Genomic DNA, 14,781 nt, shown 5'->3' on the forward strand with positions numbered 1-14,781 from the left:
CGTATCTAGTCCTACTTCTATCATTTTAATATACTAATAAGTTGTTCTTATTTAATAAGTCCTTATCCATTACATATACGTAAAGAACAGAGAGTATAATAAATTCCCCAAAAATTGTTGTTGCACATATGTGGGCACACATGCCCATACATGCACATGAGTACACACACATATAAATCGTATTAATCTTGTTCACTGAAATGACTAACAATAAAAATACAGCTCTGTTAGTATATATCTAAGCTTTTTAATGCAATCAGGTGAAGATGTGTGTCAGTCACTGATAATACAATGTTTTTCTTTGCATATAAAGAACACTGGGCACACATGGCCAAGTCTTACAACTTTCTCTTTTCATTACACATCAACACAGTGCATTTTGTCTTTCTTTGAAGAACAGTACAATCACATTGGCTGTGAAAATATTCTCCAGCAAAACACTGAATCATTGTATCTGCTTTAAGTCAACTTCTGTATTTACAAATGAGCATTTTATTTTATGATAAGACGTGCTAACCATATTTTACATAAAATGTACAAAAAAATAAATAAATCACAGTTTGTTTTTTAAATGTAACGGCTGTCACCAGATCACTTCTTTTTTATTGCAAAGGTTTCTTTTTGCTCGACGTGTGGCTGGAAAACGAATGAACTTGAAATGTTTGCCTTGCTCTGCATTTGGAAAGGGAGGCGAACCTGTGTGTAGCCGTTTGATAAAATGGACTTCTCTCTGGTTCTCTCTTGTCTTGGAGGCTTTGATGGGCCTCCCTTTTCTTGTGAACGCAACATACCAGCTCTCATACTTGACATTCTGAAAAGCTGTGTAATTGTTCTCTAGTACAATCTCTGTGAAGATACAATCCCTGCTACAACCACTGGGCTGCAAGAAGAATAGAGACAGTTTTTCATGTTAAGTTTCTTTCAATGAATCACACACAAAAACTTGTCTTTGAGTTTCAAGAGTAAGTGGTTCAGTCATAATAATAATAATAATAATAATAATAATGATAATAATAATAATAATAATAATAATAATAATAATAATAATAATAATAATAATAAAACACATTACCATCAAGTTGCATTTATATATCGCTGGCGTCGGGCCAAAGTCTGTCAAAATTTGGCAAATTTAAAATTTTCTCACAGATCTTTACTATTGGACAGTCACATACATGTGTGTCTGTGTGCTGTTTTTGCAAATCACTGACCAATCTAAAGTGTTGAAAATGACTTTCTTTTTTGATGATTGTTAAGAGAATGACTAATTGAGTTGAAATTCCCCAATAAACATATTTCAGGGTCCAGGGGAACAGTAATTTGTACAATCCTGGTTAAAACGGAGCAAATATCATGCCATTAGGGCCTCACCTTGACACAATTCCAAGTACAATGTACAAAGGAGCCAACCTTAATACATCTGATTACATTATATATTATATATTATAACAACATCTGAAACACAAGTCTGACAAAGTAGATTTAAAAGAATGCAGTTTTTCTGGAGTGAAATACAACTGGTGTAGGAAGTTATAATTTGTCAGTCTATATCGGGTATTGATGATAGTAGAGAGGCTGTTCTGGCATAAATCCTCCCATAAATGCTCATCAATTGCAACACCAAGATCCGACTCCTATTTCAATCTAAACTTATGTAAACCTGGCTTTGGACTCCCAGTCATCAACAAACGATACATTCTCGAAATAAACTTGAGTTGGTTCCCTTCATAAAGAAATTCTTCAATCTTATTCATAGCAGGTAAAATCAAACAGGACCCAAGTTAGTCCTCAAGAATGATCGTATTTGGAGATAACAGAAAAAAGTCTGGGTGGACAAGCCATATCTACTCTTCAATTGTTCAAATGACATGAATTTCCCCTCTTCAAAACAATCTTCTAAATGCTTGATTCCCTTCTGGTACCACATATCCAAAATCTTATTGTCAAGAGTCATAGGAATGAGTTTGTTTTGTTTTAGTGGAGTTTTAGGTGACAGTCCCACTGTCAATCCAAGACTAAAGCTAACCAGCTACATTATATCATTCTATGGGCACAACCCAACCTCAGACTTTTAGATTTACTATTTATTACAACATCGATTAAGCGTCACAATTGTCTTAAAAACCCAATGATATCCGCCACCCTGACTGCCTGGTGGAAGGCACTAGAAATTATAAAAGCCCAAGTGGAGCCCTGCGGGCTTTCTCCCCTATGGCATAACCCCAACTTTCAACTTAACAACCAATCGTTTTATTTAGGTGTGTGGGAGCAGAAAGGAATTACACATCTCCACCATCTTTTCTCAGATAATATGTTTATATCATATACATCCTTACTCCAAAAATACAAAATAAAAAACGGAAATTTTGTACATTATCTGCAAGTTAAAAGTATGATAAAGAAACAAATTTCAACACTTCGGGGTACGCTCCAACCGCCTGTTTAAGCTAAAGATATTACCAAGCTTTCTCCGACAACAACAAAAAATCTCTCAAAAAGATATGTTACTTTAGTTTACTGATAAAATGTCTTAACCCATATCGAAATGGGAGACAGACTTGTCTATAGCTCCGGAATCTGACTTTTGGATTCAAGTTTGTGAAAACGTATTTAAAATGACAAAACACACAAATTTACAACTTATCCAATATAAAATTATTCATAGAACATACATTACACAATATATGATGAAGAAAATGGGACTCTCAGACTCCGACATTTGTCTCCAGTGTTTACAAAACACTACAGACACTTATTTTCATGCTTTATTGTTATGCACTCCAGTTATGTATTTCTGGACTAAAGTCTTAGAAAAATGTTCCGCTATCTTGGACTGTAGGATACCTTTATCTCCAAACTTGTGATTGCTAGGTGACCTACCAACAACTGACATACCACGTAAACAATTTCAATCTACTTGTAGCCCTTACTATCGCTAAAAAAAACAATTCTTGTTAACTGGAAAAATAACAAACTCTGAATATCGACCAATGGTCTAACCTCATAAATCACATTTTAATGGAAAAAATATCTGCCTCGAATAAAAGCTAAATATCAAAATTTAGACAAACATGGTCTACGTATATAGAATCTTTTAATCTAAATCTGGTTACTTAATTCTGCCTGTTAGCGAGAGCCACCACAACGCGATAACTTACATTGCTGTTTCTGTATTTGACAATTTGTAACTAACGGTTGTGTTTTTATAGTCAGGAACCAAGCCAGCAGGATCGAGCAGACTACATCAAATGACACCTTACAGTCACCAACTCCTAAAGATTCACTTCCAATGGGCACTAAGGGTTAATATTCGGAATCACTGCATGCCAGTGGGTTAACTCTATAGGTGCTGTCCCCCCTGGCTGAGCGTGGGCGGCTCTGCCCCTCTGTTGGCTGCTGGGTGGTGGCTGCGTCTTGGCCGTTCCCTGGGTCTCTTGGGGGGTGCTGCGTTGCGGTGCTCTCCCTGGTGTCCCCGGCGCGGTCCGTCGCTCCGGGCCCGGTAACGCGGTACGGGGCCTGTGGGCCTCCGGGGTGCGCCGTGGTTCCCTCTCCCCTCCCCCTTCCTCCCCCTTGCTGCCTCTCCCCGCCCGTCCTCCGCCTCCCTGTCCCTTCGCCCTCGTCACCCTTCCTCCTCCTCCCCCCTCTCTCTGCTACCCTGCCGCCATCCCTTGCCCTTCTTGTCGTCTCCTTCCCCCGTCCCGTCCACCTCCCCTCTCCCCCCCAACCCGGGGGCTCCATCCATGGCCCGGGTCTCGGGGCTCCGGGGGCCGGGCGGGTGGGTGGCGGGCCTGCCGTGTTGGGGTGGGGGGCGCTCCTGGCTCCTGGGTTTGTTCTCCGGCCGGTGGCCCCTGCGGGTTGTGCTTGCTCTGTCCTGGCCGGGGTCGATAGCTCCCCTCTTTGGTGGAGGTTTTCATGCATGCCAGATCCACCACACCAGCATCTATTGAAATTCAAACACAATCTGCTTCTTCCTCTGGTCGTTGAATCGGTGGAAGCTGATGTCTGTCGATCTCACTCTGCTTCACCTATCCTTCCTTCCTTTGCTCAGTCTCTCATTTGGTCTCTTGAGGTCTCCCTAATTTGTTGGAATTTAGATGTTTCTGGGGTTGGTGAAAGACTCTGGTTGGTAACCCGGTGGGTAATAGGTGATGTCTGGTCGGTGCTGTATTTCATTTCCTTTCTTTTCTTTGATCCTTCCTTGGGTCTCCTGACAACTTCACGACTCTAGCTGGTTTCTGAAGTATTCGGTTTAGGTGAACGGTATGGGATTTTGAATCGGTTTTAGGTGAATTAATGAGTACACACTTACACGCATGCACTCATGCACATACACACGCACATACTCACGCACATACAAAAGAAAAAGGAAAAAAAGAAAAAAAGAGAGAAAGCAATGATGATGACATGTCGAATCGGTAAAATTACAGAATGAACAAGCTCTCTCAAAAAAAAATAATAATAATCCAAGACTCTTGTGAACCTCATACCAAATATTTATTAAATGTCTTAGTATTGGATTGTCTGTTGTGATGTTTACAGATTTTACATTGTGTTTATAAACAAAATTGCAACAGAAATTTTCCTTTAGGGGATATAATCCAATCTGTGCCCAAGAAGGGGGCCCAGCAGCCTCGAAGAGGGATGTTATTAACCTCATTTGTGCCGCTAGATAGTAGTGTCTGAAATTAGGAAGACGGAGACCCCCCAAACCATAGTCCCAGGTCAGTCCTGCCAACGATATCTGGGGTACCTTACAATGCTATATAAATGTTCATACATGACTATTCAAAATCTTGAAAAAGGAATGTGGTGACGGAAAGGGTATAAATTCAAATAGATACTGAAACCGTGGCTGCACATTCATCTTGATGCAATACACTCCAATCAAAGTCAGAGGCACCTACATAGATCCTCCTCAATTTTCATAATAATTTAACACAATTTAATTTATTTAAAAAATTTAGGTTACTGTCTACGACTATTCCAAGATATTTCATACCATGAGCAGGCCATCCGAATGGAGTAGTACCTTTAAGTACAGAATAATCAAAGTCTGTCAGTGGAAGGATTTCACTCTTCTCCAAATTTACCTTATAACCTGAAATATTACCATACGTGTACAGTTTGCAGTCTGGAAAGAGAGTCGCCAGGGTCTTTAAGATATAATATGTCATCCGCTAGGAGATTAATTTTGTGAACCGTTTGGCCCACTTTAAATCCCTTAATGTTGTTGTCTTGCCTAATTGTTTCAGCCAAGGGTTCAATTGCCAAGTCAAAGAGGACAGGGCACCAAGGACATCCTTGTCGACTTGACCGGTTTAAAGAAAACGCGGAAGAAGTCTGTCCGTTAGTGCTTATTTTCGGCTGTGGTTTGTGGTAAAGAGCCCCTACCCACCCAATAAATGATGGGCCAAATCCAAATTTAGCCAGCACTTTAAATAGATATGGCCAATGTAATCTATCGAATGCGTTTCCGCATCTAAAGCCAAGGCTACGCTTGATTCCCTTTCAGATTCAGCAGAATGGATAATGTTGAATAGCCGACACAGGTTATTAGCAGAGGAGCGTTTTGAAATGAAGCCACGCTGGTCTGGATTTATTAAATAAGGCAAATATTGACGGAGTCTGTTAGCTAGAGTTTTAGATGTCAATTTATATTCTACATTCAATGAGGAAATTGGCTGATATGAGGAAGATTTCAGCACATCTTAATTTTTTTTGTAAACCACAGTAATTATAGCCATAAAAAATGATTCAGGAAGTGCTTAAATTTTAGAGGCTAACTTAATAACTTTCATGAGAAGTGGAAGGAGTAAATCCTTGAATTCCCTGTAGAATTCTGGAGGGAAATCCATTCTCCCCTGGTGACCTGTCCGCCTGCAACGAACCCAAGGCTTCCTCTAGTTCTTTTAATGAAAAAGGTAAGTCAAGATCATGCTGTTCCTCTTGGCTAAGTTTAGGCAGTTTAATAGCAGATAAATAGGTGTCAACAGCATTCCGATTTTCTGGTGGTTCTGAGGTGTACAGATGCGCATAAAATTGTTTAAATGCGTCGTTGATTTCTGGTAGGTATACTGCCAATTTCAGTTTCTATTGCGTTTATCATTCTAGAGCTTTCTTCTTTCCTTAGCTGCCAAGATAAGACTTTGTGTGCTTTTCCACCCAGTTCATAGTATTTCTGCTTGCTCCTCAAAATGTCCTTTTCAATTTTATAAGTATGCAATGTGTTGCATTGAGTCTTTTTAGTCAATAGAATTTGGTGTGTTTTTTGGGACCTGGTTTGTTGGAACTCTTTTTCCAGCTTTAAAATGTCTGCCTCTAGTTCATCTATTTCAGCCATATACTGTATTTCTTCTTAATACTTGTGGTATAAGAAATTATACGTCCCCTTAAAAAGGCCTTTAGTGCATCCCATAATATGAAGCTGTTAGGGGCTGAAGCACAATTTGTCTCACAGAACAGCTCAATCTTGTCTCTTATAGCTTTGCAAAAGTGTGGTCTCTAGTAGAATGGACCAGATGCTACCAAATGCAAAGTCGCTCATCTATACAAAATGTATGATATCAACTCGGGGGGGAGGGGTGGTCACTTACTGACAATTCAGAGATTACGTCACAAGTCAAGATGGCCGTCAATTTGAAAAGCGTTGGACTTTGGATTGTTGTCATTTGATTTGTGAGTATTATTTTGATTTCAAAATGTGGTGAGATGTTGTTTGTATGAGAGTCACAGAAAAAAGCATTACACTCTGCCGTTTGTTTTCATCGTATAAAGGAAGCATTTGCATTGTGTTGCATTGGGGACATATCAGAAATGCCTGGATGTTTCGGAAATGTCAATAGAAGTTTTTAAATAAACATTACACACAGATAATAATAATTAATAATACCCCACATCTAGTTTTAATAACAGCCTATTAGGGCAACATAACTGCAAGACTTGTAGCATAGAAGTAACTTACAGTTATGGGTTGTACTAAGTAATAGCTAATAATTTAGCTAATAATAGCTTCATGGCTGCTGATTTATTACAAACTACTTTAAAAAAGATTTTTCAATACAATTAACCTTTAGGAGCAAATCAATATTAAAATGGGATCTTTAAAAGGTGCAAAACTCTAGTTAACATGACTCTCTCTGGCCTTGACTGTGAGTCTGACCTTTCATCTTCATGCGTCTTTGATTGCATCCAATAGAGCAGAGAGATGCTTCCCTTGACTGTTTGGCTGTAGCTCCTTTTCTTTTCCCCTTTTCAGACTCTCCTTTCTAGGCATTATGCTACAATTACTAAATAAATAGACCAATTGTAATCAAATAGACCAATGGCATGAGAATGAATAAGACTTACTGTTGTCATTACAAGAAGGCAAAGGGGTATTTTTCACAGACAATTGACAATTCCAAACATCCGGGCATTTCTGATAGTTCCAGAATGCAACTCAATGCAAATGCTTCGATCACCAATGACGTATTGGATTGTTTTTGAATGTGACTACTAGCATAATACAAACCAGACTCAAACAACAGTTCATCACATTTTGAAGTCAAAATAATCCCCACAAATCAAATTACAATGATCCAAAGTCCAATGCTTTTTGATAAACGGATAACAGAGAGCTTCCTTTCACCGTCATTAGTCTTACTATGTGGTGGTTATCACGTTATCTATTATTGAATTAGCATATAGCATTTTAAACTGGGTGGCTAATATCGGCTAATTTATGCTTAGTTGTTTGTGCTGTATGAGACATGCTACTTCACAACAAAATGATTATAGGTAGGGAATAGAGGGAAAACAAACTGGATTATAACACAGTTACATGGCAGGTGTGGAGCAGCGGGGGAAGGAGATGTGTGTGTGTGTCTTTTTTTGAGAGAGGGCAGAGGGGCAAGGGTGTGAGCACCACTAGGGGTATACCTGTGCACGCCAGTGGTGTAGAGGATGGTTGAGACATTCACACCGTTTTTTTCCCTCGCAGCATTGCAAGGGGAAAATATCGGCTGCGACGTGGATGAAAACTTTTGGCCAAAGAGTGAGCAGCGTATGGATGGCCAAGAGGGGGAAGGTGACAATAGTGACTACACAGTAAATTCTGTCGAGTAAATTTGACTCTATTTTGAGTGTGACCAAATAGACTCAGTTTTAGAGTAATATTTACACTTGGAAGAGAGTAAAGAGGGGTCTTGCCGTTATGAAGGTTCCAGCTGACACGGCGATATACTTACTACAGTAACACACAGCAGGAGCTCTGTTGCTCAGGGTGTTGATTGGCTGTCTCCCAAGCTGAAGGTCGTGAGTTCGTTCCTCAACCCTTGAGTGACTTTTTCTTGTTTACTTTTCACTTCTTTATTTTACACTCTTCCAAGTGTAAATATCACTCTAAAACTGAGTTTTTTTGGTCCCACTCTAGAGTCAAATTTACTCGACAGAATTTACTGTGTAGTGAAAGTGTTACAGTAGTTGATTCTTCATTTACGCTGTGCGCTAGGTTTAATTTTAGTTATTATTTTTTCATGAACATACAGATTTCGGCTTACACTTTCTTTTGTTGGAATCTAATGGGTAAGTAACTTTGTGTCAATAAAAAGTGTTGCAATTTCCTTAACAGTGAGTGGAGTATGTCAAACCTCAAACTTTGAAAACTGCTCTTGTAAAATCCTTTTTCCCCTCAGTTTTATATATAATTGTATTTTGTTAGCAACATCTAATGATTTTGACTTGTGGTGCTCCCAGAATGCCAAAGGGACGATGTATTTTGGTGGCACTGACTACTTGTATGACATAGAAATTTGATTTTAACACATAGGTGAGCTGTTTTGGGAGAGATATGAGCTTTTGCAGATGATCCAAAGAGTTGTGCAAAATCATCCAAGTTCTTTTTGGCAAAAGAACTAAGTGAATGCAGATGAGCCAAAGCAATTGAGAAGGATCTTTACAGTTGTGAATGTACCGACTCTTTGTTTGCGAAAGGAACTTGGAGTGAAGCATGTGTGAGCAGTTTTGGAATAGCTATGTGCTTTTGCTAATGAACTGATTGTGAGGTTGTGCACAAATGTAAGTCTGTTTGGCCAAATGAGCTTGCAGTTTTAAAAATGTCATATCAGTTTCAAGATATGTGCCAAACCTATGAAGAAAAACTGTAAAAAGTTAGCGGCGGTCCCTAGGTGTGGTGTAGCTGATTAAAGTTAACAGAGTTTTGGACAACAAGGTAATAGTGCCGTTAACGTTAACGGTCGGTTATATCTACTTGACCAGTGGTTAAAGACATAACCGAGTTTAAGATAGATAGATAGATAGATAGATAGATAGATAGATAGATAGATAGATAGATAGATAGATAGATAGATAGATAGATAGATAGATAGATAGATAGATAGATAGATAGATAGATAGATAGATAGATAGATAGATAGATAGATAGATAGATAGATAGATAGATAGATAGAATAAATTGAATAGATGATTATGAATATATATTTTATTATAAAACATGGCTCTACATATACATATAAAGTACCTTTCCAACAAGTTTTCCCTTCCGGTTCATGCACAGGTATCGTCCACTTTCTGCACCTTTTATCCTGACACGGCTGCCAAAGGTATCTGTTTCAACAAAGAGACGAGCTGCAAGAAAATAAAAAGCACATATTATTTTAAGACACCAAATACAAGGTTGACAGATGTCATGGACAATTCAGATAGACAAACTCAATCAGATCTGGATGAATGATTTGTTCTTTGATATAAGGTGCAGGCACTAGTGGCACAAGGTTGTGGTTTGATTGAAACAATACAACCTTGGACATATGAGGCACAATCTCTTAGATGGTGAAACCAGCTTGGTAGCCCTACACTTACTGGTAGCAAATATATACTGTAAATGCAGCCCAAAATATACAATAGATTCAAATTTTTCCTCTTTTGCTAATAGTGTTAATTTTGTCAACGCACATTTTTCACCGGACTAAAACTAGACTAGACTAGACTAGACTAGACTAGACTAAAACCCTCATTAATAAACAATAACTGTCATAGCATAGAGCCATAGTTCTTGATATACTGTAGTTGTGTGTCAAGTTGTTTTTCATCAAAAAGATGGGAGAAAATTTTATGTCAAATAGTTTTAGATCCAAAATATTCAACATAATCTGTTGACAAAAAATATAGGGGTAAAATGATTGTCCTGACTAAAACTAGACTAAAACGTTGACAGTTTTTGTTGACTAAAACTAACTAAATAAAATTATGTTTTCTTGGACTAAAATAAAGACTAAAATGCTAGATTTATAGTCGACTAAAAATGGACAAAATAAAATTGGGATGAGGTTGACTAACTGTGTGTGAGTCAACATTTTAAAATAGCGGATAAAATTAACACTACTTGCTATGCCCTTTGATTAACCAAATGTTAACGGATTCATGTAGAATATACATTCTCAATGCAATTTAACTTCCTGAAAAGTGCGGCAGTTGCGAAATACAACAACTTTGTGTATTGGGGCCATCGAAACAAATAAACAAATTACTTTGCCTATCAGCCACTAATTTGCTAGACGATGACTTCATGGATAAAGCAGATCGGTTGTATTAACATGCAGTGGGGGTTGGGATTTTACAGGGTGGTTGGGGGTGAACCCTGGCTGGGCCTAAGGACGAAGCACGCCCAGCAGGAGTCTTTTGTTGTTGTTGAAAATTTACTTTTTATTCAATGTTCCACACACAAGCAAAAGCCCTTTAACCAAAAACAAAATCACAAAAAACGACAACAAAAAATAATAAACAACATACATAAATAAACAATTTTTTATTTGTATTCGTTTTAAACAGAAACAGAATTAAGCAGAGGAGAACTTCATTATTGAGTCTATCTTAAGTTCAGTCTATATCAGTATGTACATAAATACCCAATCATTATTTTATAATTGAATAAAATAATCTATGAGAGCACACAGTTCAGACAGTCAGAGCTTACATTAGAGACAAAAAGAGTCAATTTCATCCAAATTTCATTGAAGATATCAATTTTACATCATAATATAGCTGAAGCACTCTCCATAACATATATACTCTATCAATCCATTCATTTATTGTTGGTATATCTCTCTTCAACCATTTCTTAGTCAAATCCTTCTTACATGCTAACATTTTCTCCTAGAGCCACCCCCCGCCACCCCCGCCCCCTACTTGAGTTGTCCTAAATCATTAAGACATAGAGTTTTAAAGTCAAATTGAATTTTACACTTAAATACCTTCTCCAACAAGTCTTGAATATCATGCCAATATGGTGTCACAAGGGACAATCCCAAAACACATGAAAGTGATTTGCCACAGAATTTCCACACAACCTCCAGCAATCAGTCTGAGCAGAAAATTAGCTTTTTGCCAGCAGGAGTCTTGTGTGCAAAACAAATTATGTAATTCTTCTCTGCTTTTTATGTAATAATATAGTCAAATGTCTAAAACATTCATTAATTGATAAGTGTGACTGTGAGCTATCCACAGCCAATGCCAAGTGAAGTCATTTAACAACAATGACGTTCCATCTAATGCATATCTGTTAGCTTCCAAAATTATAAACTGTATGTTTTTGCTGTATGCATGTAATACAAAAGTTTAAAAAGATGTTTTCAAATTTACGACTAAATGTTTCTGAATTGATAATGTTATGCTGCTCAGTGTGTTATATACGGACAGAGTAGAGTTAGAGTGAGATAACTCTTACCATAGACATTTCCATCCTCAGCTGTGGCGCTGATCCTTTTGCCCTGAATCTGGACGTGTTTTGCACTGGTGCGGCTGTAGAGCTGGTAAATCCTGACCTGCCTGCGGTTGACCTGGTCCGTCCCTGCGCCCTGCGTCCTCACGTACTGGTTAAAATTAGGAGATGGGTGATTCTCCCCCTTTTTTGCAAAGGGAAAAATAAGATCTGTAATGTTTTCTTTCTAATCTGGTATTTAGCCAACGTCTGAGGTCATTGAAGTTGTAATATATATTTTACACAGAACCATCTAATTGCTATTTGCATTCTTAATAATTTTGGGAGATGGCACAGAAAACACAACAAGGAAGGAAGGTTTCTAGATTCTTACCTTGGCATGACTCCAAAGCATGAAAAACTGAAATGATCTGTTAAAAAAAGAAAGAAAAAAAGTTAAAAAAAAAAAGAAGAATTCTGACAGCCAAAGCTAAAGTCAAAGAGTTTGAATCAGGTTAAAAGAGGACTTACATGTAAATACAGCACTGGTTTATTCCATACATTCTCTCTCCTGTTGAAGCCAATCAAGAAGTGGATTCTTGAAAAGGTGTATCCCAATTTAGCACAATAAAGCAGCCACAGTTTCGCATATGCACTCCACACCAGTCCATTCACACCACCGCAGTCTCTGGTATCAGCACTGTGATTCTCTCTCATTTATCAAAAATCTGATCCAGTTGATAGAGTGTTGGAGTCCTCTTCCAAAAATCCATGTAGCTCCTCAGCGGTCCATCCAGCTACATCCATTGTAGTGCAGATTAGGTCACATTTCACATAAGTGTCAAATAAAATTAAACTCAGCTCAGTAGAGATCTATGTGGGTAAATTCTGGACATTAAAAGGCTTCACTCTACGGAGGATTCTGTTTTTGTCTTGCTTATATATTGAAAGGCAAAGTCACGCCCAAAACATTCTCTATTGTGTGTGGTCAGAAAAATTCTCCCAAGATTAAAATGAGGAAATAAAAGTTTTAAAGTTAACAATTTCTTTAATTACAGATTAATTTCCTCAATTAGAAGAGCAAACTATCCCTCCCATCTAGCTTCCACGATCATTTCTCTTGCATTGTATTTAAAAGTGAGTAGACATGGGTGTGGTAAGCAGACTCCTCCTACTACTACCACCACCACCACACTCCTCTATCATCTTATGTTAACTGGTCACACTTCCAGTTCACATTACAACAAATCATGTAGACAAAAGGCCTGTTTCATTCTTGCATAATGTTAAATCAACATCTCAAGATGAACAGGATACAGTCTTACCTCTGTTAGACAAACTTTATTTGAAAATAAAATAAATACATACATATATATGTAAACAATTGTACATACACAACAAAAGATTTTTTATTTTTTTAGCTATGACAGCATTTTTATTCTACCAGTATTCAATTTCAAAAACAAGGTTCTGTTTGAAAAGGATGTAGGAAGAAATAGTCTTACCTCTGTCAAGCGTGAGCTGATGAGAACAACTCAAGAGAAGATTATAAGTATTGAAATTAGAATTGCAATAATTTATTGATCCAGGAAAGAAATTTGCGAAGAACAACAATAGAAGATAATATGCGTCATCACGCCATAGGCTACCACATGCACACTAACAAATGGTTGATTGAAGAAAAATATTACAAAAATCAGGAAACTGTGCAAAAAGTAAATATGTGAGTAGATTAATATGTACCTTACCTTTCATTTACTTAAAAATAAATAAATCACAAAACAGCATTTGAATCTCAGCTCAGGCCCTCCTGTGTGATGTTGGAGGGAGCTGGACTGGCACAAAAAAATCGGCCCTGGCAGTTTGACTTAGGCCCACCGGCCCGGCTCTTGCCTAACACGTAGTTCTGCTACTGATGTTTATTGATGATGTGTCAGTTTGCTATGCAGATTTGAAATGGAGTAATGGACTGATCCTTCTGAATTATGGGCAAGTCTCTTGTGGTAAAATGTATGAAAATAATCATGAAAAAGCACTGCATCGGCCCCAAAAGAGGCTGGCCCACTGGGCATCTGTCCTGAATGCCAGATGGCCAGTCCAGCCCTGAGCACAGGAAGAACATGCACACTCCAGATAGAAGGGTTTGCACCAAGTTTTGAACCAGGGACTCTGCACTCTAAAAACAGTAAAAGTAACCCAATTATGGACAAAAAATTGACTGATCCACTTTATGGGTCAATTGAACCCAACTTTATGGGCTGTTTTATACAAAATGACCCAATTTTTTGACCTAACTAAAGTATCTGACCAATATTTATGAGTTGTTTTACACTAAAAGCAAATAAGAGGTCTTCTGTTAACCTGCTATTGGACTGTGGGAGTAAGCAGGAGTACCCAGCTAGAAACCACACAAGTGGTGTCAGAACATGCAAACTCCACATCGAAAGGCCCATTTATGGCACAGGGCTCCTACAACTGCAGTAACAAGTGGTGGTCTGCGACAAACTCTGACCTCGTCGTAAAAATCTCCACCATAAAGAGCAACTGGCCTCCCTTTTCTGACCCTGCAAAAATAGAGGCAAAGGTTCAGAACTGGGTGGTCTACTTTATAAAGAAGCAAATCAAAAGTAAAGAACTTGAGGATTCACTACAGGCTCTTCTCAAGTCACTTGAACGCTAAGATAGGCATGGACCTGCACCTTGAATTTTTTTTACGCTCACATTACCCAACTTAAAGCACAACAGCCTATAAATGAAGATTTGAGACTATTGACAAAACCCTTACAGGTATATTTAGTCATGAGTAAAAATAGTATACAAAGACAAAAAACTGTGGTCAAATACAGTGGTCACTTATGACAGCGTATTAGGACCACGTAGCCACATATATATATATATATATATATATATCACACACACCCCCACATATATATATATATATATATGTGGGGGTGTGTGTGTGTGTGTGTGTGTGTGTGTGAGAGCGTGTGTATATATATGTATACGCGTGTGTGTGTGTATATATGTATACGCGTGGGTGTGTGTGTGTATATATGTATACGCGTGTGTGTGTGTGTGTGTGTGTG

The 14,781-nt window shown here is 38.1% G+C and overlaps 1 protein-coding gene across 1 annotated transcript; it reads right to left on the bottom strand.

Annotated features, from left to right (window-relative positions):
• Window positions 1-583: 583 nt before the first annotated feature.
• Window positions 584-12,258, bottom strand: fgf17 (fibroblast growth factor 17). The gene is made up of 6 exons (XM_086075806.1): window positions 12,227-12,258; window positions 12,090-12,126; window positions 11,723-11,900; window positions 9,518-9,624; window positions 5,870-5,877; window positions 584-875 (listed from the first exon to the last, which is right to left on the bottom strand). The coding sequence occupies exons 1-6, from the start codon at window positions 12,256-12,258 to the stop codon at window positions 584-586; spliced, it is 654 nt and encodes a 217-aa protein (XP_085931932.1).
• Between the last annotated feature and the right edge of the window lie 2,523 nt (window positions 12,259-14,781).

Source organism: Leptonotus elevatus, chromosome 5, assembly GCF_054856555.1.
Source record: "Leptonotus elevatus isolate MCC_2025b chromosome 5, RoL_Lele_1.0, whole genome shotgun sequence".
Lineage (NCBI taxonomy): Eukaryota > Metazoa > Chordata > Actinopteri > Syngnathiformes > Syngnathidae > Leptonotus > Leptonotus elevatus.

Excerpts from the sequence above, each read along its gene's own strand:
- fgf17 (XM_086075806.1), bottom strand. The coding sequence starts at position 12,258 with ATGTATGGAATAAACCAGTGCTGTATTTACAT. Across the intron at positions 12,127-12,226 it reads AACCAGTGCTGTATTTACAT|ATCATTTCAGTTTTTCATGC; the intron begins GTAAGTCCTCTT and ends TTTTTTTAACAG. Across the intron at positions 9,625-11,722 it reads TGAGGATGGAAATGTCTATG|CTCGTCTCTTTGTTGAAACA; the intron begins GTAAGAGTTATC and ends ATTTTCTTGCAG.